This window comes from Euleptes europaea, chromosome 7 (assembly GCF_029931775.1).
Source record: "Euleptes europaea isolate rEulEur1 chromosome 7, rEulEur1.hap1, whole genome shotgun sequence".
Taxonomy (NCBI): Eukaryota; Metazoa; Chordata; class Lepidosauria; order Squamata; family Sphaerodactylidae; genus Euleptes; species Euleptes europaea.
In genome coordinates this window covers 91116190-91138722 of record NC_079318.1, presented here as the reverse complement: position 1 = coordinate 91138722, position 22533 = coordinate 91116190, and the positions used below count along the sequence as shown (strand labels likewise).

The 22533-nt window shown below is 49.9% G+C and overlaps 1 protein-coding gene across 1 annotated transcript in view; it reads right to left on the bottom strand.

Annotated features, from left to right (window-relative positions):
- The window catches only part of ASH1L (ASH1 like histone lysine methyltransferase), a 93900-nt gene that overhangs the window by 8295 nt on the left and 63072 nt on the right, over nt 1-22533 (bottom strand). The window contains exons 14-23 of the mRNA XM_056853708.1: nt 21359-21453; nt 13821-13978; nt 10985-11137; nt 9466-9520; nt 9196-9328; nt 8250-8498; nt 6054-6140; nt 5533-5623; nt 3334-3472; nt 475-647 (exon numbers count right to left, since the gene is read on the bottom strand). Coding sequence (XP_056709686.1) covers nt 475-647; nt 3334-3472; nt 5533-5623; nt 6054-6140; nt 8250-8498; nt 9196-9328; nt 9466-9520; nt 10985-11137; nt 13821-13978; nt 21359-21453 — 1333 coding nt within the window. The remainder of the gene's footprint in view (nt 1-474; nt 648-3333; nt 3473-5532; nt 5624-6053; nt 6141-8249; nt 8499-9195; nt 9329-9465; nt 9521-10984; nt 11138-13820; nt 13979-21358; nt 21454-22533) is intronic.

Genomic DNA, 22533 nt, shown 5'->3' with positions numbered 1-22533 from the left:
TACTCAGAATGGCAGCGGCTCTCCAGGGTCTCAGGCAGGGGTCTTTCCCATCACCTCCTTGCCTGGTCCCTTTAACTGGAGATGCCAGGGATTGAACCTGGGACCCTCTGCACGCCAAGCAGATGCTCTACCACTGAGCCACGGTCCCTCCCCTTCTCTTCAGGCAAGCCTGTGGCTACTGTGTTACTTTCTTTCTCTAGTGCCGGCAGAGAATTTGAGAATTCCTTGGTTCAGAGCAGAGAAAGAAACTCTCTAAGGGCGGGATCTGAAGCCACATGATGAAGCCACACTATGCTTTGTTCAAGATTAAGCAGGGCTTGCTTTGGTCAGGGCCTGGATGGGAGGTTGACTGCCTGGGAACCTTAAGCATGCCCGCTTTGCTGAGCCCCAAGGAAGAAAGTCAGAATCTGGGAGTAACGGATAAGAGTAAAACAAGCTGGCTCTGCGCCCCGGGGGGGGGGGATGCCGACTCGCCTTTGCAATAGGTGTAGAGGTCCAGCACGCAGCAGTTCCCCACCACCGCCTCCAAGGGGATGATCTCGTACAGCGGCACCCGGAACAGCTCGTTGTGGTAGAACTTGCGGGAAGGGGAGTGGTGTGTTTCGTGTGGACGGAAATAGTGGTGGCCAAATGCGAACCGCTCCTCTCTGCGGGAAAACGAAAGAGAGGAAGAAAGTCTATTTTCCACAGAGTTACGTTACAGACGCCCTGACCTTGATGGCCAAGGCCAGCCCGATCTTGTCAGATCTCGAAAGCGAAGCAGGGTCGGCCCTTGGAGACCACCAAGGAAGTCCAGGGTTGGCCCTGGCGAGTACCTGGATGAGAGACCACCAAGGAAGTCCAGGGTTGGCCCTTGTGAGTACCTGGATGGGAGACCACCAAGGAAGTCCAGGGTTGGCCCTGGTGAGTACTTGGATGGAAGACCACCAAGGAAGTCCAGGGTTGGCCCTGGTGCGTACTTGGATGGGAGACCACCAAGGAAGTCCAGGGTTGGCCTGGTGAGTGCTTGAATGGGAGACCAAGGCAGTCCAGGGTTGGCCCTGGTGAGTACTTGGATGGGAGACCACCAAGCTAGTCCAGGGTTGGCCCTGGTGGGTACTTGGATGGGAGACCACCAAGGAAGTCCAGGGTTGGCCCTGGTGAGTACTTGGATGGGAGACCACCAAGGAAGTCCAGGGTTGGCCCTGGTGAGTACCTGAATGGGAGACCAAGGCAGTCCAGGGTTGGCCCTGGTGAGTACTTGGATGGGACACCACCAAGCTAGTCCAGGGTTGGCCCTGGTGGGTACTTGGATGGGATACCACCAAGGAAGTCCAGGGTTGGCCCTGACAAGTACCTGGATGGGAGACCACCAAGGAAGTCCAGGGTTGGCCCTGGTGAGTACTTGAATGGGAGATTACCAAGGAAGTCCAGGGTTGCTATGCAGAGGCAGGCAATGACAAACCATCTCTTGCCTTGGAACCCTACGAGATTGCCGTGAATCGGCTGCAACTTGACAACGCCTCCTATCATGTTTCAGACCTCCCGCTCAAATGAAGGGTGCCCCCTTTTCACCATACTGATGGTCACAGGCATCATGATCACGCAGCAAAAGCACAGAATACAGCTTCGAGCACAGCAATCAGTGCTATTTGTGAAGCTCTGACACCTTTCCTACTTAGAAACTAGCTCGTATTTATTCACAGCAGAGAAAATCTCTTGGGGGGGGGAGGCATCAGCAGCTTCCATAAACGGGTCTGAACACTCCTAATGGAAGCCGGGAATTAAAGCGGTCAAAGAAAGTATTAGGTATTCAGCTGAATGCAGCCTCAGCCCACGTGAATGCCTGCAACCATGCAAATTACATCGGCATGCAAATGTGCCTGTTTTGAATAAACAACTGGAATTGCAAGTGTGGGATTCAAGGACCCAGAAAGGCGGGAGGGTTTTGTGCACAGAATTCCAGAAAAATGTGCATGCATGTGTGCGTGGGGGTGGGGGGTGGGTGGGATGTCAGAACGTTCTGAGAGGCTGTGCCCCAAACCTGGACATTGCAGTAGGGTTCAGTTCTTCACACCTGACTGATCTGTGCCCCCATATTCTAGCAGCACATACGCGAAGCACAAACATATGTAGAAGAAAGTCAAAATGCAATGTTCTCCATAGGGAAAGACAGACCTAGTTTTCATTGAGCGGGATCAACCTATGCCCGAGCTGTACAACTTCAGAGTCACAGGAAAAGACAATCATGCTAGGAAGGATGGAAGGCAGCAGGAAAAGAGGAAGACCCAACATGAGATGGATTGATTCCATCAAGGAAGCCACAGCCCTCAGTTGGCAAGACCTGAGCAAGGCTGTTAAGGACAGGACATTTTGGAGGATGCTGATTCACAGGGTCACCATAAGTCGGAAGCAACTTGACGGCATTTAACACAGACGCACATTCCTACACAGTGAATATTCAGGGAGAGAGATTCAAACCTAGCCACCTCCTTGCTAGATTTATAAGGGCAGGAGAGATTTTTCTTTAAATGGTACATTCAGCTACGTGAACCCCCACCTGCATTTTGAAGGGGTAGATTCCAGACCCAGGCTGACCACCTCAGTGGGTACTAGGGGAAAGACACAATGAGAAAAAGATCGTTTTCAAAAGATAGGAAAGAAACCAACAGGAGACAAGGACAAGAACAAAAGATTACTGGCAGGAAAGGGAGGGGGTGTAAACCAGCCAGCTGGTCAGCCTGCCCATGGAAAGAAAGAAAAACCGTACAGTTTTGTGATCGGCTGCCTCTTGAGGCTCTCAGTGTTTGAAGGAAGAAGTCTGGGAATGTCCTTCAGCGTTACTCCCCAAGGATACCCCAATGCTACTGGTATGTGTGTGTTACGCGCTGTCAAGTCATTTCTGACCTATGAATGAACAACCTGTCGTTAACAGCCTTGTTCAGGTCTTGCAACCGGAGGACCGTGGATTCCTTTGTTGAGTCAATCCATCTCACGTTGGGTCTTCCTCTTTTCCTGCTGCCTTCAACATTTCCTAGCATGATTGTCTTTCCCAGCAACTCTTGTCTTCTCATAATGTGACCAAAGTATGATAGCCTCAGTCTAGTCATTTAAGCTTCTAGGGAGATTTCGGGCTTGATTTGATCTCGAACCCGCCAATTTGTCTTTCTGGCAGTCCACGGTATCTGTAAAATCTCCTCCAACACCTCATTTCAAAGGAATCAGTTTTTCTCCTGTCTTTGTTTATTTTCCAACTTCAATATCCATAAATATCACCTCTGCACAAGACTAAAAACAGAGGCAAAGAAGTCTCGCAATGGGAAACCTGTAAGAATAGTTCAGCCTTGAGCTTACTTTTCATTTTTCCAGAGTTTTTCAATGCGGAAGATGTCAAGCCTGTCCCGGTTGATGTGGGACAGCAGGCGATACGACTGCCGGACTGGGTGGCCGTCCGGGGTCCTCCGGCTGTCTCTCATCAGGTACACGCAGTCTCCTGCCGACAGAACAAATCGTTTCGACACAGCAGAAAACATTTGCGAAACCTTAATGAACAGAGAACGGATCGGGGAAAGCATGTTTGGGATTACATCTTGCCATTCTGACAAACTCAGGGCAGTCGATGTGAAAAATGTAAAACAGACAGTTGTTGCCATTTGAAGAATGGGGTTCTAGCAAAAACAATCGATATAATCTTAATCAAGTTTCAGTATCAGAGTTGCTAGTTCTGTGGTTACCACCCTCCTGGATGAACCTGAGGGGGAAAAATTTTTCCAGTTCCCAACCTCCAGGGCTGGCCTGGAGAAAAAATTATTTGTTGCCACCCTCCAGGAATTGCCTGGAGAAAAGAATGCTGCCTGAGAAGGGGAGAAACGAATCTCAAGGTCTTCCCTGGACTGAAATTGTGGTTGCCAACCTCCAGGGCTTGTGTTCTAGCAAAAACAACTTATTATAATCTTTACCAAATTTCCATATCAAGGTTGCATATTTAATGGTGATATTCCTACACTCTATATACTTACTATAACTACAACGCTAGACATAAACCAACTCAATACTATACCTACAAAATCTCCCACCTATATGGAATACAAATACCATGCAACAGATCAGTTGTCATACAAAATCTCAAGGTCAGAGGGTACAGTCTCCATATGTAACAAGTAAAGTCCATAAACCATATCACTATTACTTCTTAAGGTAAGCGTCCATATCTACTGTTGTTTTTTCCAGACATGTCCATGTGTAAAGTTGTTTTCTTTTCTTTACAGGTTACTGGTTGGTTGTTCCTGTTTAGAAGATTTCCTCCTCAGAAGGTGCACATGGATTTCCCCCCCCTCAGGTTCATCCAGGAGTAACCACAGAACTTGCAACTTTGCTATTGAAACGATTAAGATTATATAGGTTGTTTTTGCTAGAACACTATCATTCTAATAGCCTGGGTTCTTCTTTTTGAGGAGATTGCCATTTGAAGAATGACAAAATGACAAAAATTCACCCTGTTAGTCACAGTCACCCTTTTCCAACATCCACTCAACCACAATGTCAAGACCAGAACAGCCTGATTTGCAAACTTTCTAAAATCACCCCAAAAATTTCAAAAGGGAGGTGGGATTCTCCCAAATTTGCCTCCAGGGGATGGAGAGGGGCAGCTTCATAAAAATCCCGACTTCTGGCTAAAGCCAGAGATAGACTGGAAGGGTCAGTAGGGATGGCTGGGCTGACCCAAGCGCACACATGGCTTTATGTTGTATTCAATTTTTTATATGAGATCTGCTGGATTATTACGGCGAATGTTAGCCGTTCTGAGCCTAGCCTGGCCGGGAAAGGGGGAGGGGCACGAATCATAAATAAAATGGGTCTCTACCAGAATAGGCGGTTAGTACACACGAATTTGTGTCCACTTGCGTGCCTCGTATTCCTTTGCAAGAATTCTTCTAATAATCATGATGTTCTAGGACTATTAAACACAGCCTAACAGGTTTTTCGCTTTCAGGGTTGTGGAGGTACTTACAAGGAGGAGCCACGGATCACAAACCAGAGCTAATGCTTTATATTTATGGAAGAAGTCTCAGGCTCAATCCCTATATCGCCAGTTAAAAGGCATTCTCGAACATGAACACATGAAGCTGCCTTATAGTGAATCAGTCCCTTGCTCCATCAAAGTCAGTATTGTCTATTCAGACCGGCAGCTACTCTCCAGGGTCTCAGGCAGGGGTCTTTCACATCACCTGCCTGCCCGGGCCCTTTAACAGGAGATGCCAGGGATTGAACCTGGGACCTTCTGCATGCCAACCAGAGGCTCTGCCACTGAGCCACAGCCCCTCCCCTTCTCAGGCAGCAGGTGACCGGAACCACCACTTGGAGAACTGTTAGCAGTCAGGGTAGATGGTGCTGGGCTACAGACCAGTGGTCTGAAGGGGGATGAGGAGAATACACACGTGTCTTAATTTTAAGACTCCTGTCATTAAGCGTGCAAAGCTCAAGGGCTTTGGCAGATATTCAGAGGTCCTTTGGGGTAACCTTTCACGGAATCCCAAAGAGACAGACGCCTACCTTGGCGAAGCAAGAGGTCATCCCGTAAAAGACAGATGAAATAAACGCAACCGTGCTGGGCATAATGAGGTCGGGGAATCATAGGTACCTCCTGAGAAAGAAAGAGCAAAGAGTTTAAAAGGTATCACCCCATGGAAGTCCGGCCGGATACAAAAGAGGCACCGAAAATATCTGGACAGACGTTAGCTGCAGAATCAGTCAAGGCCCCAAGACCCCACAATGCATGACAGGAGGGTGAAAGGACAGGAAAGCCACGCTTTTATCTTCCTTTCTGCTAAGTAAGGATACACTGCCTTTACACCAGTGAAACCAATGTACTCCCCCAAGGAACCATGGGGATTGTAGTTTTGCGAGGGCCCTGAGAATTCCAATGGCTACAGAACCACAAATCCCAGGATTCCTTGAGAGGAGATGCTGAAAACGCAGAGGAGTTTACCCCTCCAGCTCTTCTTGTGCAAAAAGAGGAGGCAAGCATCAGGCTATCCAATCACCTTCTATTTAGACAACTGGAGATTGCTTACCCGGTCCACCGTGCGAGGTTCACACTGCTCGCACAAGTAGTGTTCGACGTCAGAGTTCACTCCCATGCAGTCGCAGTGCTGCCAAACCTGTTGGGGGAAACGAGCAGATCAGAAAATGTGGTACGGGAAATCCATCCCCTCCATGAACATCAGAATGGAAATGACAAGAGGTTGCAGGTAGCTGTGTTGGCCATGTAGCCCTTTATTAGAACCAATTGTACTGGCCCTTTATTAGAACAAACCAAAAAATAACACAATGCAGTGCGCAAGCTTCTGCGCTCTCCAGAATTCTTCATCTGGCTGGATATTTTAAAAGGAGGGGAAAGAATAAAGAAAAGCAGAGCACCATGAAAACATTTGAAAGAGCTGTGCAAGTTTTTCTGGCTAGAGTGAGCAAGCTTGCAGGCGGGCAATAATGCAGTTCCGCCCGGCCTACGATTGAAGACAGCAACGGTATATATTATATCATAGCTGGCCTCCCTGCCCACCTCCTCTGTGCTTACTTTACTCCATTGATTCTTGGTGGGGCCGGATTGCTCCCACCCCCCCGGCTCCCTATAGCCGCAGTGTGCTATTAATGCGTGCCAATTGGTTCAAAGAGTTTTTTATTGGTTTATTGTTAAATTTTATTGGTTTTTAACTATGTGATTTTCTATTCAAATTTTATATATTGATATTGACTTATCCAATGATTGTTAGCCACTCTGAGCTCGGCCGGGAAAGAGAGTGGGTTATAAATCTAATAAATAAATAAAACAGACAGAGCACCTGTTGGCTTGGAAGAGCCACACACCTTGGTGTTAACTCACAGTAGTAAGAACTGGGCAAGGTGGACCAAATGCTGGACTCAGCATAAGGCTGCTTCGCATGTTCCTCCCTGGCCCCTTTCCCAAAGGAGGTACAATCCGGAAGTCATCAGGGAGAAAGAGAGGGATGGGTGCCCCCTGCTGGGCGAAGCTGGGCATGGCAGACAATTTGTTCCTCCCTTTAGGTAGGGAAGGGCTCCAACACCACTGAGCCAGCTCTTGTCCCAAGGGGAGCATGTTCAACCCGGCAGGATAACTACTGGACATCCTTCTGGCCCTGACTAAGGTGTGGATAGGAAGGGGGGAATAGCCGGGCTTTAAATTAGCTATTGGGGGGCGTTGCCCAAAAGATAGCTACGGAGCGGAGATTTAAAGACCCCTCCCTTGTCCAGTGAGCAGGTCAGCTCTCCCCATACAAATCTGGATGGCCCTGCCCTCAGAGGGAGCTGAATAGAAGAAGTAGAAGAGTTGGTTTTTATATGCCGATTTTCTCTACCTTTTAAGGAGAATCAAACCGGCTAACAATCTCCTTCCCTTCCTCTCCCAACAACAAGAGTTGGTTTTTATATGACGACTTTCTCTACCACTTAAGGAAGAATCAAACCGGCTGACAATCCCTTCCCCTCCCCACAACAGACACCCTGTGAGGTAGGTGGGGTTGAGAGAATGTGACTGGCCCAAGGTCACCCAGCTGGCTTCATGTGGAAGAGCGGGGAAACAAATCCAGTTCACCAGATTAGCCTCCGCTGCTCATGTGGAGGAGAGGAGAATAAAACCCGGTTCTCCAGATCAGACTCCACCGCTTCAAATTCAGGATGAAAGTACCGTCCGAAACATCTGTGCCCTTGATGACAACATAGATAGGATAGTTAACAACAGAAACCTTGTGAGGTAGGTGGGACTGAGAGAGTTCGAAGAGAGCTGTGACTGGCCCAAGGTCACCCAGCTGGCTTCATGTGGAGGGGTGGGGAAACCTGGTTCTCCAGATTAGAATCCGCTGTTCTTAACCACTACACCTTGCTGGCTCTCGAATAAGCCCTGCCTGATTACTCTCCTGCATGGACGGGGGGAGCTGTAATTTCTAGGTTTCCTCGAGGAAAGGGATAAAAGCCAAGGTGGCCCTGGAACCAGCAAACGTGCCATCATTCATCTTTGAAGACAGATGTAAGGAGGCCCTCTAGGGACACATTTGAGAACTCCAGCTCTAAGGTGGTTTCTGAGACTCGCTGGAAGTACCTTTGTCTTAAAGATTTGGAACTCAGCGCACTGGTTTCAACCGTATTTCTCGACGGAAACAAGTGCGGCTAAGCGCATGTGTCGTGTGCAGCAAGAACTCAGCCCATGACCCAAGGGCGAGAAGAGATAGAAGAGGGTTGTTGAGCGGCCTCACCATGCACTTGTCACACTGGATCATGAGCCCTTCGTCTTTGTACAAGCCGCAGATGCACCGGATGACGTCCTCGTCTTTCTCGTGCCCGCTCTCCTTCTCGCACATGGAGGTCTCGCTGCTGTCCGCCTCGCTCGCCGTCTCCCCCACGATCTCGTCGATTTGGGCGCCCGCCTCGTGGCGGGCATTGTAGTACGCCTTCCGAAGCCGGCAGACGTCCCGCCCGATAGGAGATTTCCTGCCGTAGTATTTCTGAGGGCAAAATGGAAGGGCAACGATTCATTCCTCTAGAGCAGGTGTCCCCAACTTAGCACCCATGGGTGCCATGGTGCCCATGGCCAACACCTCTTCTGGCGTTCACCAAGTGTTTTTAGGAAGTTGGTGGGGCCAGGTTGGGCTTTTGCCCAGCAGGACTTCCAATTGACTATTGAAAAAGAGTTGGTTTTTATATGCTGATTTTCTCCACCTTTTTTAAAGGAGTCTCAAAGTAGCATACAATCTCCTTTCCTTCCTCTCCCCACAACGGACACCTTGTGAGGTAGGTGAGGCAGAGAGAGTTTAGAGAAAGCTGTGACTAGGCCAAGGTCACCCAGCTGGCTCCATGTGGAAGAGTGGGGAAACCAACCTGGTTCACCAGATTCAAGTCCGCAGGTCATGTGGAGGAGTGGGGGAGCGGGGGAATCAAACCCAGTTCTCCAGATCCACCACTCTTTAACCACTACACCACACTGGGAGAGGGGGGGGAAAACCAGCCGCAGAAAAAGAACAGGATGTCCTCATGAGCTCTGCCACTGCAGAGGTCAGAGCAGAATGGGGCGGGGGGGACAGGAAGGGTGCTCCTCCCACTGGGACAATCTTCGCCCGTGTAGTGAGCCAGATGGGCGGCCCACTCACTCCTTCATCCGCGGACAGAGGCCTGAATACTCCCCCGACCGGACTCAGCCCTCACCTCAGCGTTGCGGAAGACCTTCAGCATGTCGCCATCAAAAGCTTCCACCGTCTTGTAATAGCCCGTCAGGATCTGTTTCTCGATGGTGGTGAGGTCGAGGGGGTCGGAAATCTTTTCGTAGTAATCTGCGTTCCTGACACCGGAGGGGGCGGGGGGGGGGGGGAAAACGTGCCACGTTACTACAGGATAGCGAGCCAACTTACCAGAAGCCCAGGAAGACCGTGGGGCTCTTCTCTCCCCACCGCCCCTTCCCCAAGGACAAAGACCTACTTTTTCTTCGGAGGAAGATTCAGCAGCGGAGTGGCGAGCGTCTGCCGAGAGGAATCTGTGAGGGGAGGAGAGAAAAACTGTCACCGCAGGAAGGCTCTCGGGTCTGGGGACAAGTGGCTCTTTTGGGCAGCATATTTTTTTGGCGGGAAGCAGGGGAAGAACCCACCCTTCCAGCCTATATGCCTGTGTCTTGCCTAGATCTCCCTCTACCCTGGTCCATGAATGAACAGATGTGCCATTGAGTCGCAACAGACTCCGGCAACCTCATTTGCTGGCGCTCAACGGTGAAGAGGTTCAGAGGTGGTTTGCCTGCCTCTGTGTAGCTGCCCTGGACTTCCTTGGTGGTCTCCCATCCAAGTGCTAACTGGGGCCGACCCTGCTTAGCTTCCCGGCTCTGAGGAGCTCAGTTTAAGCTCGCCTATTCAGGCTGGACCTAGACTGTAAGGAGGGAATAAAAAGGAAAAAACAGGTGTGTGTATGTGTGGGGGGGGGGGAGGAGAAGAGTTGTCTTTTATATGCTGACTTTCTCTACCACTTAAGGAAGAATTAAACCGGTTTACAATCACCTTCTCTTCCCCTCCCCACAACAGACACCCTGTGAGGTAGGTGGGGCTGAGAGAGTTTGGAGAGAACTGTGACTGGCCCAAGGTCACCCAGCTGTCATGTGTAGGAGTGGGGAAACAAATCCAGTTTGTAGGTAGGTGTGAGGTAGGTGGGGCTGAGAGAGCTCTAAGAAAGCTGTGACTAGCTCAAGGTCACCCAGCAGGCTTCATGTGGAGGAGTGGGGAAACCAACCCGGTTCACCAGATTAGCATCTGCTGCTCATGTGGAGTGGGGAATCAAACCTGGTTCTCCAGATTAGCGTTCACCGCTCCAAACCACCGCTCTTAACCACTACACCACGCTGACTTCTTGTGTAGGAGTGGGGAAACAAATCCAGCTCACCAGATTAGTGTCTGTTGCTCATGAAGAGGAGTGGGGACTCAACCCTGGTTCTCCAGATTAGAGTCCGCTGCTCCAAACCACCGCTCTTAACCACTACACCATGCTGAGTGTTATTCCTCAAGAGGGTCCTGCTGAGCTTTTCCCAGCCACTGGCCCCTTCCCATCCCCAGGCAGTCTCCCCACACAGCTTCCTCTGCTAGTTGTGGCCCTCCAACCCCAGTGGCCACATTTCCTCATGATGCTGAACGTAGGCACATTTTGAGGTATTCTAAGGAAGCAGAAAGACTGGGGGGAAGGTAGCTGAGAGCCACTGGGGGCAGCATGGGTGAGGGACAGAAGGAGCCCCCAGTTAGAGGAGACGAGAGGGAGGCCAGCCTGTCCCACAGCTGAGCTGCCTAATCTCGACCGAAACGCTGACCAGGAAGGAAGAAACCAGCCTCCTGGAGCTCGCTGCTGAAACCCGGAAACCCCCGCCCTCCCCCCAGCACCTCCTCGCCCCATTGTATACCCGGCCCTGTTATGCTGGAGGCTGCTAAACGCTCGGCTCTGGCCTTCGGTGCTCTGCTGCCATCACCTTTGTACGAGATGATGCCATCGCAGATCTCCTTGAAGATTTGCGCGAGGCGGGCTGCCCGCGCCACCTCCAGGTTCTCCTCGGCCGCAGCCAGCCGCCGTGTCCGCACGGAGCGGGAGGTCTGAAGGGCGGAGAACTGGGTCATGAAGACGTCTGGGGGGGGGAAAGGGGGGGGAGAAAGAAATGCCTCTTCAGCACAAGTCCATCCATCCCTCTCCTTCGAGTGATCTGGATCTTTGGGGACTTAATGAAACCTGCTGTATTGAAAACCCCCAGCTGATAGGACCTGAACCTTCAACTGCGCTTTTGACTTGTTATGCCGATTAAGTAAAGGGCTGAGCCGTATCTTCGGGACCCCCTCTCCTGGTACACCCCCTGAAAAGTGCTGCACTCTGCTGATCAAAATCTGTTGGTGGTCCCCGGCCCTATGAGTGTGGGCCTGTCCTCGATGAGAGCCAGGGCTTTTTCGGCCCTGGCTCCAGCCTGGTGGAATGCTCTGCCTAGCAACATGAGGGCCCTGTGGGACCTGAAAGAGTTTCACAGGGCCTGTAAGACGGGGTTATTCCACCAGGCCTATGGGCGAGTACAGCCGCAGGTAATACCAATGCTGGCCTCCCTCCTCCCCCTCCCTAATTTACAACTCTTATTGACTATAGAATTATGGAGGGGGCGGTTGCTGACCCGGTTTGAAGACCTTTACCTTGGTGTTGGCACCCTTGCTATAGTGGGCACCATATTATACGGCGCCTAGTGTTAATAATTTTAGAAATGATATTTTATGGTTTTAATGTATTGTTATAGTGTGTTTTTTAATGTTGTGAGCCGCCCTGAACCTGGCCATGGCCAGGGAGGGCAGGTTATAAATCTGGGAAAAAACAAATAAATAAATAAACAAATAGGAACGAGCACAAGGCCACAGGGCTGCCATGGGGCCAACAAAGGTGGTGGAGCTCCATATATTGTTAGGGCTCCACAGGAGCTCCTGCGGTCTCTTTTCCTTTATCCCTTAAAAGCTCCTTGATCCAATTGATCTTGAGCAGCGTAATTCTAAATCTAGTGTTTGAGGGATAAAAAGGACTGAAATAAATCTTGCAACTGACAATGTAGCCTTGGGGTCCCTGTCACTTAATAAAAAAGGCATTATATCGGACACAGAGGCATTCGATTTATATATTAAAAGGGGAAACATGTAATGTGATCTAAGCTCCTCATAATAATGGCATTCCAAAAGGGAATGAGCTAATGAATCAATAAAGCCAGAAGCGCAAGGACAGGTCCTTTCGGGTATGATATATTCAAAATTCTGCCTTGCATAACCTTAGAGGGGACAGCATTTAGTCTAGTTCTGTTTAAAGGCTCTAGAAAGACGAGGAGCTGTCAAGTAATAAGTATAAGCAGGCAAACCGCGTAGTTGTGGTATTCCAAAAAACTGAGATGAACAAACGCGGTGAGCACGAAAGGTAGTGCTGTTATAATCAAGCGCTTTTTAATTTTGGCGAAAGCTTCAGTTTTCCCAAGCTCTAATATCATATCCTGCGAGAAGCCCAACGGAGTTGGGGGGCACTTTTTGTCTAATTGCCTGAAAGTATTTATTTACTTCTGCATTCACGTGTTGGTTTGACGACTCTTTTTTTAGCGTCGGGAGCCGCTGAAGGCCTGTCTCTGGAGAAAGGGCATCGAGATTTTCTAAATAAAGGAACGCACTTACATTCCACCATTCTTCCTGAGGTGAGGCACACCAAGTTCCCAGGCAGATTCCTACCAGGAACAGAACATCCCCCCGGCCTGCTTATTTTTGGTGAGGCTGCTGCATTGTGTGCCTTCGGAACGTGCTCTGGGACCAAGGGGTGGTCTTGGGCCTCTTGTCTGGTTACTCACTTGCCTCCACAGCAAGCAAGCAAGCAAGAAGAGTCTGTTTTTATACCCCAATTTTCTCTACCTTTAAGGAGAATCAAAGCGGCTTACAATCTCCTTCCCTTCCTCTCCCCACAACAGACACCTTGTGAGGTCGGTGGGGCTGAGAGAGTTCGGAGAGAACTGTGACAGGCCCAAGGTCACCCAGCAGGCTTCATGTGGAGGAGTGGGGACTAAGACATTTTTACTGTATGCTGCCCTGGGTGGAAAAGCTGCTTAGAAATGTTTTACATAAATAAATAAATAGAAGAGTTGGTTTTTGCATGCCGATTTTCTCTACCTTTTAAGGAGAATCAAAACGGCTTACAATCGCCTTCCCTTCCTCTCCCCACAACAGACAACCTTGTGAGGTCGGTGGGGCTGAGAAGAGCTCTAAGAGAGCTTGTGAATCAAGGGTCATCATTGTAGGTTCACCGAATAGAGACCGTTCATGTGGAGGAGTAGGGAATCAAGCCGGTTCACCGAAGGATTAGTGATGGGAGAGTGGGTCAAGCACTGTACAGATAGGTCTGCGTCAGCAATACATGAGGTCTCAGAATCCATCTCTGGAACGAATCCACCCCTGGAAAAGGACCTCCCTCAGAAGTTTTTTCCCCCTTGCAGGTCACCAGTGGGGAATACGAGTACCTGCTGCGCTTGAGATTGCTATTTGTTTTTTGCTGCCACAGACTCCCGTGACTATCCCTTTGGAACGAGTATACGAGGGCAGCCAGGATAGTAAATGTATTTGTGGGTGGCTTATTTATTTGCTGGGAATGGATTACAAACCAGTGAGTCAAACTGAAAACGAAACTTGTGGTGGTGGTGGGCGGGGGGGTGGAGTGTCCACAAAGCCTGCGGTCCCTTTCTCATTTCCATACATCCTAGGAAAGTCCAGGGAGCTTCTCCTGATGGCAATGGGGAGAGCCCACACAGCCCTCACCGGATTTAATGTTGCCGTCGTCCCGGCACATCCCATTCCAGCGTGTGTATAGCGAGGCGGAGTGGAGGTTGTCGCTGGCGTGCTTGACTTCCTCCTGCTTCTGCCGGATCTTCTCCCAGTTGCGCACCAGGAAGACATGATGCTTCAGCACAAAATTCCTAGAGATAAAGGAAGGGGGAAGAGGGTTAGTGATTTCCGTGGAAAGGCCACGCCTTCTGTGTCCCAAGGAGGGCTGCGAGAGACCCTAAGAGCAGTCCTGCCGGATCAGACCGAAGGGCCTCACTTCTAAAAGGATGTGGACAGAGGATGATCGGGGGCCTGGAGACCAAGCATTACGAGGAAAGGCTGAGGGAGTTGGGAATGTTCAGTCTGGAGAAGAGGAGGCTGAGGGGGGGCCATGATTGCTCTCCTGAAGTATTTGAAGGGCTGTCACTTAGAGGAGGGCAGGGAGCTGTTCCTGTTGGCAGCAGAGGAGAGGACTTGCCATAATGGGTTTAAATTGCGGGAGGAAAGGTACTGGCTGGCTATTAGGAAAAAGTTTTTTACAGCAAGAGTAGTTCGACAGTGGAATCGGCTACCTTAGGGAGGTGGTGAGTTCTCCCCCTCACTGGCAGTTTTTAAGCAGAGGCTGGACAAACCCTGGCAGGGATGCTCAACGCTGCTCCTGCATTTAGCAGGTGGTTGGACTATAGATGGCCTGTATGGCCCCTTCTGGCTCTAGGATTCTCCGGCATCCAGCCTGGTTTCCCACAGCGGGAACTGGCTGCCCTTATCCCCCGGCAACTGGTTTTCGGAGACACGCTGCCACTGAACGTGGAGGGTCCCATTTAGCTATTGGGATTAATAGCAACTGACAGGCCTCTCCTGCTCCATGAATTTGTGGTAATCCTCTTTTAAAGCCAGTGTTCATCCTGCCTGCTTTGTGATAGTGAATTCCCTGAATTGGTTACACTTTGTGTGAATTAGCAAGACTTGCTCTGAATCTCCTGCCGACCAATTTGACGGGCTGACCCTGAGGAGTTCTACTGGAGAAAAGGTTCTTGGTCCACCTTCTCCACACTCTGCATAGTTTTTCAAGCCCCTTTATTGTTCAGCCCAGCTGGACTCTGAGATCTCACAATATGACTCCAGCTAAGCTCTGTCCTGTATACAGCTGTTGCGGTGGGAAATTCACAGAGTCACACGGACATTATTCTCTATTGGCGAGATAACCAGATAAGCCAGAAAAAGGTACATTGTTTACTCACCGAGAAGGTCCTTTCCGCTCTGAAGTAGAAGGTCATCTTGAGCTTTGGGTGTTTCTCGTCCCACTGCTTGGAGAGGCAGGACTTAATTTTAAACTACTTCCTGTCTCGGGGCGAGGAACGCCCACACTTCCAGTTTTTCTACTAAAAGCTCACGAGAGACAAGGAAAACAAGTAAAACCAACATAACAGCTAACACATAGTAACTGTCTTAACTCTGTAACAGGAATGTAACAATAACCCTTATAACATAGGAACACAACAGTGGTTAAACCACAAACATTAACAAGGACTCTGTGCATTAGTATCATTTATCTTTGTATACCAGTAACTGCTTGGCTGAGTCCCGTTGGTCAGCCACCCTGGAAGATGATGATCCATCTCCGGGTGGGCAAGATGACCTTCTACTTCAGAGCGGAAATGACCTTCTTGGTGAGTAAACAATGTACCTTTCCCGCTCTGAAGGAAGGTCATCTTGAGCTTTGGGATGTCCAAGAGCAATTGTATCGGGTGGGAATTAGTTGTCATCATCTTCCACCACGAGTTGTAAAATCCGTCTCCCAAGGGCTGCTTCTGCCGATGCCATTGTATTGATACGGTGTTGCCTGATGAACGTGGAGACATTGGACCCCGTAGCCGTCTTACAGATTTCTTTTGTGGAGGCTTGCTTAAAGAAGGCCGCTGAGGTAACAGTACATCGCAGGGAGTGTGCAGTGATGCCGGATGGTACGTGCAGGCCGCTGGCCAGGTATGCTTCTCTGATACAGCCACGAATGGTCGAACTTATCACTTGGCGTGACATGTGCATGCCTTTGTTGGGAGCTGATATTGAGATAAACGGAACTCCGTTTTCCTGATTGTAACTGTTCTTGAAATGTATATGCTCAATGCCCGACGTAGATCTAAGGTATGCCAGTTACGTTCTTTGGGATTGGTTGTATTGGGGCAGAAGGAAGGGAGATGAATCTCCTGAGCATGGTGGTAATGTGAGTTCACTTTGGGAGTGAAGGAGGGGTCGGTTCGAAGGACCACCTTGTCTTTGAGGAATATGCATAGATCCTTGCGTATGGAAAGTGCTCCCAACTCCGACACGCATCTGGCCGAGGTGACCGCCATTAGGAACAACGTCTTCAGTCTGAGGAAATGTCGTTCTGAGGAAACGTAAGGGAACTTCCCTCATTGGCTCGAATGGTTTCTAGGTGAGAGCTAAAGGAACCGTGTTAAGATTGGAAAATGATGCGCCAACATGGGGAGTGGATTGCGCCACTCCCTTGATAAGGCTTTCACCTCCAGATGAGAAGACAGCGGAATCCCGTCAAGCTTTGGACATATTGAGGCAATAGCTGAGATTGCTTCCGGGGTGTGGATGCTCTGAGATTTTGACGTACTCCGTCCTGTAAGAACACCAACAGTTGTGGCAAGGAAGGAGATTTGGGGTTGGCCGACTTTCATCCACACCACCTGGAGAAGGTCTTCCAAGTATACTCATATATCCTTTTAGTGGAAGGTTGTCTGGTTTGTAAAATGGTTGAGACTACATCTTGTGACAGGCCCGGGTCTAGAAGCCTAGCCCTCTCAACCTCCAAGCATTCCACTGGAACCATCCTGGGTCTGGAAGGATCAATGGACCTTGACGTAGGAGATCCCAGCTTATCGGTAACTGCCATGGAGTACGAATTGACATTTCCATCAGAGCTGCGAATCACGGCCGGCATGGCCAGTGTGGGGCTACCAGTATTATTTCTGCCCTCTCTGACCTGATCTTTCGGATGACTTTCGGGAGAATCGGCAGAGGAGGGAACCGGTACATCAGACCCTGAGGCCAGGGGAACAATAGAGCGTCCGTTTGCTCCACATTTGGGTGGAAGAACCGGGAGAAGAATCTGTGAACTTGTCGATTCTGCGTGGAGGCGAACAGGCCCACATCGGGATACCAAATCGGTTGGTTATTAAGAGGAAGATGTGAGGGTCTAAAGACCACTCCCCTTCTTGGATGGACTGGCGGCTGAGTCAATCCGCTTCTAGGATGTGTATGCCTCTGACGTGTTCCGCTCTCAAGGAAAGTAGATGTTTCTCCGCCCAGATCATGATGATGGAGGCTTCCTGATGCAAGCGTGAGGACCTGGATCCGCCCCGTTTGTTGATATGGGCCCGGGAGGCCACATTGTCAGTTTGTATGAGAACATGATTGTTCTTCAGGATGTGATGGAACTCCAGCAGAGCTACCTCACCGTTCTTAACTCCGAGAGATTGATGTGGAGTTGGTTTCTGAGGGGCCCAAAAGCCCTGAGCAGAAGACTGGATGGGAGTCTCGTGTAGGTAAGTCTGGCCCACTGTCAGATTGGTCTGGTCTATCCACCGTCTTAGGCTGGATCTGGCTGCTGGCAGCAGGTGGATGCGCTTGTCGATCTTGTGCGAAATGAGCAGCTTGAAGGGTCATAGAGCTACCTGAAGGGGCCTGGCGTGGAACCGGGACCAGGACACTAAGCTGATGCAGGATGTCATTAATCCTAGAAGTCTTGTGAGAGCCATGAGGCGTTGTGGAGCTTTGGCTGTGGACTTGGCCAGTAAAGCTATCTTGAGTGCCTTGGCCTCGGGTAGAAAGACCTTGGAGCCTATGAAGGCCCAAAGATGAAGGATGCGTTGGGCTGGAATCAGGTAGCTTTTGGCGCTGTTGATTAGGTAACCAAGACCCTGTAAGATCTGAATGATTCGGTTGGTGTGTCTGGTGGCTAGCTGCTTGGAAGGTGCGCATATGAGCAGGTCGTTGAGGTAGGGATGCAGCTGGATCCCTTCCTTCCTCAAGGGGCGACAGCAGTCACTAGGATCTTTGAGGCGGATGTAAGACCGGAGGGAAAGGCTTTGAATTGCATGTGGAGGTTCATGTAATTGAACCTGAGAAGGCGCCGATGGGCAGTGTGAATAGGGATATGCATATAGGCTTCAGTTTTTAGATCTATGGAAGTCATGTAGGTGCCAGGTCGCAGGGCTTCAACAATGGTTCTCAGCGTCTCCATATGGAAACGTCTTGTTGGGATGAAGCGAATGACAAATTTGAGATCTAAAATCGCCCTCCAGACCCCGTTCTTTTCCTATTTGAAGGGATGCAAAATGGCCTCCATAGTTCTCTTGTGTTTGTCTTTGGTTCGATATTGTGGGGACTTCACACTTCGATCTGGTGATTTCCTTTGAAACTCTATTGCATATCCCTGTTGGATTAATTGCAGAACCCAGGCATTCGCCTGGGCTCTGCCCCACTGTGGAACATTTGCAGTCCCCCCCACCACTACTGTGACGCTGGCGTCACTGTTTGTTCCTTCTTGGGAATTTGTCCGATTTGTCCCCTCTGAAGGTTGGGACTGGGGGGGGGGGCGCAGTTGAATCTATTGAACCTTCGAAAGGAGCCTCTCTGGGAGGGCCGGGAGGGCCGCCTTTGATCCTGTCTAAACCTAGACAGCGTATGGGAGGAATGAAAGGACTGTTGGTATTGATTTGACCTATAGTCCTTCCTATGGTTCTTTAACATGTATCTATTCTTGTCCTTGGTGTCGAACAGCATCTTATCTATTCTCTCTCCAAAGAGTTTTCCTCCCTTAAAAGGATGAGCCAGCAAAAATGGCTTTAGATCTATAGTGAACGTGCCAAGATCGTAGCCACAAGGCCCTTCTAATAGCTGTGTTAGAAGCCACAGCTCTGGAGGCAAAGACTAGGGCATCTAGGGATGCGTCTGCCATGAAGGAAGACGCCTGAAGAACTCTAGAAAGGCCTTCAGCCACCCTATTATCGGCTGTGGGCAGAAGCTTAATAAGCCTTTTTTTTCCTCTTTTGGTCCAAGCATTAGTGGCTCTGGCTATGAGTGCTGTGGTCGCGTTAGCCTGAATCGCCAAGGCTGAGGCCTCGTGCACCTTTCTAGATAGGAAGTCCATTTTTCTGTCCACATATCTTTAATAAATCCTCCCCCATCTTCAGTAAAAAATCCAGAAGACTGCAGGGCTGTAACTGGGGCATCTACAACAGGTAATTCTAGCATACCCATGGCCCCAGGATTAATCTTGGCATTGCCAGAGAACTGTTAGTTATGGAGTGGCTTTTCCCACTCGAACCTTATTAGGTTCTGAAAGTGCTCTGGCAATGGAACCTTAAAAATGTGTGAATCACCTTGAGGAAAATACTCCTTCTATCCTTAGCGCCTAGCTTTCGGTTTGGGCTCATCAGAAGCCTCTGGCTCGCTTAACAGATCCAGGGCAAATAAGGCTTAGGCTAGCAGGGATTGAATAATCATCAGGGCTAAACAGCCTAGGCTGTTGCTCTTGAATTACAGGGAGCTCTTCGTCAGAGACAAAATCTCCCTCTTCTACCTCCTCGGTTGCGGATCCCTGGCCGAGAGAAGAACAGTCGTCACCAATGGTCAATTCATGCCTATTGGGGACTGATTTTTAGGGCAGCCTTAGTTTACCATTGTTTGTTAGTGACAGAATGGCTGCAGCATGGCTCCTCTTGCATGGGATCTGAGCCTGCATAGGACTGAGAAGAGACTGAGCCCTGTACTCTCCCTTGAGTGTGAACTGCGGCGCCCCCTGGGTTTGGGATAGATAAAATCAAGGCCTGCAGCCTTTCAAAATGTCGCTCAAAAGTGTTTTCCACTATGAAAATCACCCTTTTCTCAAGTAAACCCTTTCCTCAGTTAATTCCCCTGGGGCCCCACTCCCATCCGGGGGTGGGGGTACTTTACCCTTTGAAGTCTTGGAAGGATTTTTGCCAACTAAGCGATCGGAAAAACCGGCAGGGACCTTGGAAGGTCGAGGAGGCACTCAGCTTAGTGTGTCGTCTTGAATGTTTCCCACTCTTTTTCGCGGTCACCTTTGCCGCCGCTTTTGAGTGTCCTTGGCTTCCCTCTCTGAAAGTCCGCCGGAGCAGCTAACAGTAGGAGCCAGCTTGTTATGGCCGCTAAGCGCTGCATTGTCGGAGAGAAGTTTGTCGGAGAGATCTGTGTCGGAGAGAAGTTTGACTTCCTCCGCTACTGAAGTCGCGGCATCCATTTTTGGGCACGTCTTTTTTCCCTTTCACAAGCCCGATGCAAACCGGCTATGCCGCTGCAGAACGGACCGGGAAGGCAAGACACACAAAGGGACCCAACACAGTATAGTTAGGAGGGGAGGAGGGGAACAAATGGAGTAAAACAAGAGGATAGAAGAATTCACCTAGCTAATCTCCTAAAATCTAAGGTCCAGCTATGGCTGGAGCATCCTCTCTCCAGCAAGGCAGGAGAATAACTGGAAGTGTGGGCGTTCCTCACCCCGAGACAGGAAGTAGTTTAAAATTAAGTCCTGCCTCTCCAAGCAATGGGACGAGAAACACCCAAAGCTCAAGATGACCTTCCTTCAGAGCGGGAATGGATTTTCCTCAGCAGGAGGAGACACAGCAGCAGACAGGGAAAAATCCCTCTGTTTGGGCTGATCCCAGCTCAGTTGAGAATTCCTCCCCTCAAGAAACAGAGGAGGGCAACGAAGATGGTGAGGGGTCTGGAGACCAAGTCCTATGAGGAAAGGTTGAAGGAGCTGGGTATGTTTAGCCTGAAGAAGAGAAGACTGAGAGGTGATATGATAACCATCTTCAAGTACTTGAGGGGCTGTCAAATAGAGGAGGGTGCCAAGTTGTTTTCTGTTGCCCCAGAAGGTTGGACGAGAACCAACGGGTTGAAATTAAATCAAAAGAGTTTTCGGCTAAACATTAGGAGGAACCTTCAAGAAGAACAGTTAGAGCGGTTCCTTAATGGAACAGGCTTCCTTGGGAGGTGGTGGGCTCTCCTTCCTGAAGGTTTGTAAGCAGAGGCTAGATGGCCATCTGTCAGCAATGCTGATTCTATGACCTTAGCCAGATGATGAGAGGGAGGGTATCTTGGCTATCTTCTGGGCATGGAATAGGGGGTCACTGGGGGTATGGGGGGGAGGTAGTTGTGAATTTCCTGCATTGTGCAGGGGGTTGGACTAGATGACCCTGGTGATCCCTTCCAACTCTATGGTTCTATGGTCTATGATTCTATGATTTTGCATTTCATCTTAACTGCCCTTTGTGATCTTGAGTCCTGCGACTGGAAGACAATTATAGACTACAAAGCAGGATAATATACACATAAAGCACAGGAAGACAAGGGAGGAGGTAAGTTAGAGTTAGACTATTTCAAATGAGATGTAGCTCCAAGAAAGGCAATTCACAGCTTTCATTCCTAAGTCGCTGGGGGAGAGGGGGGCAGATGGACGATCCGTCAGAGGGGAAGCGGCCTTCGCTTCTAACCTTTCCCTGTTGGACATCGGCTTCATTTGCAGCTGTGGAGTCAACCGCGTTGGGGTGCTTGAACTTTCACTGGGCTCCTCGTGCATGTGACCCTTCTGCAAAACAAACATAAGAACATAAGGAACGTACGAAAGGCCCTGCTGGATCAGACCCAGGCCAATCTAGTCCAGCAGTCTGTTCACCCAGTGGCCAACCAGGTGGCTCTAGGAAGCCCCCAAACAAGACTGCAGCAGCACCATCCTGCCTGTGTTTCACTGCACCTCTTATCATAGGCATGCTCCTCTGATCCTGGAGAGAACAGGTATGCACCATGACTAGTACCCATTTTGACTGGTAGCCATGGATACCCCTCTCACCCAGGAACATGTCCTCTCCCCTCTTAAAGCCTTCCAAGTAGGCAGCATTAACCACTTTGAGAAGCTGGGACAACAGGACACAAGTGATTGAGAGCCACCAATGCTGGGCACCAGAGTACAGATCTCTATTAGCCAAACAATGAGCTTCTTGGTTGACCTCAGGCAGGATGCTGCTTTTGGAGAGCGTTGTAGGTGTGTTGTGTGTGTGTGTAGGGGGATGGGACACAGGAAGTGCAGCTCTGCTTCCTCTCCCCCATGGTTCTCCCTCTCCTTTGTAGAAGAAGAAGAAGAGTTAGTTTTTACACGCCGACTTTCTCTACCACTTAAGGCAGAATCAAAACGGCTTACAATCACCTTCCCTGCCCCTCCCCACAACAGACACTCTGTGAGGTAGGTGGGGCTGAGAGAGCTCGAAGAGAGGTTGTAATCGACTGCACGCACAGGTGCCGCAACACAAGAGCAGCCCAAGCACAACCGACTGGGGAAAGATTCAGTATGAATTTTGGACATAGAGGAGAGGAGTGGAGAACAGGAAGTGCACTGTACTCCCCCCGGCTTCCCCCTGCCACACTGGAAAGAGTCCTCTGACTGCTGCTATAAGAAGAAGAGTTGGTTTTTATATGCCGACTTTCTCTACCACTTAAGGAGTTTCAAACAGGCTTACAATTGCCTCCCCTTTCCCTCCCCACAACAGACACCCTGTGAGGTAGGTGAGGCTGAGAGAGCTCTAAGAGAGCTGTGACTAGCCCAAGGCCACCCAGCTGGCTTCATGTGTAGGAGTGGGGAAGCCAACCCGGTTCACCAGATTAGCTTCCGCCG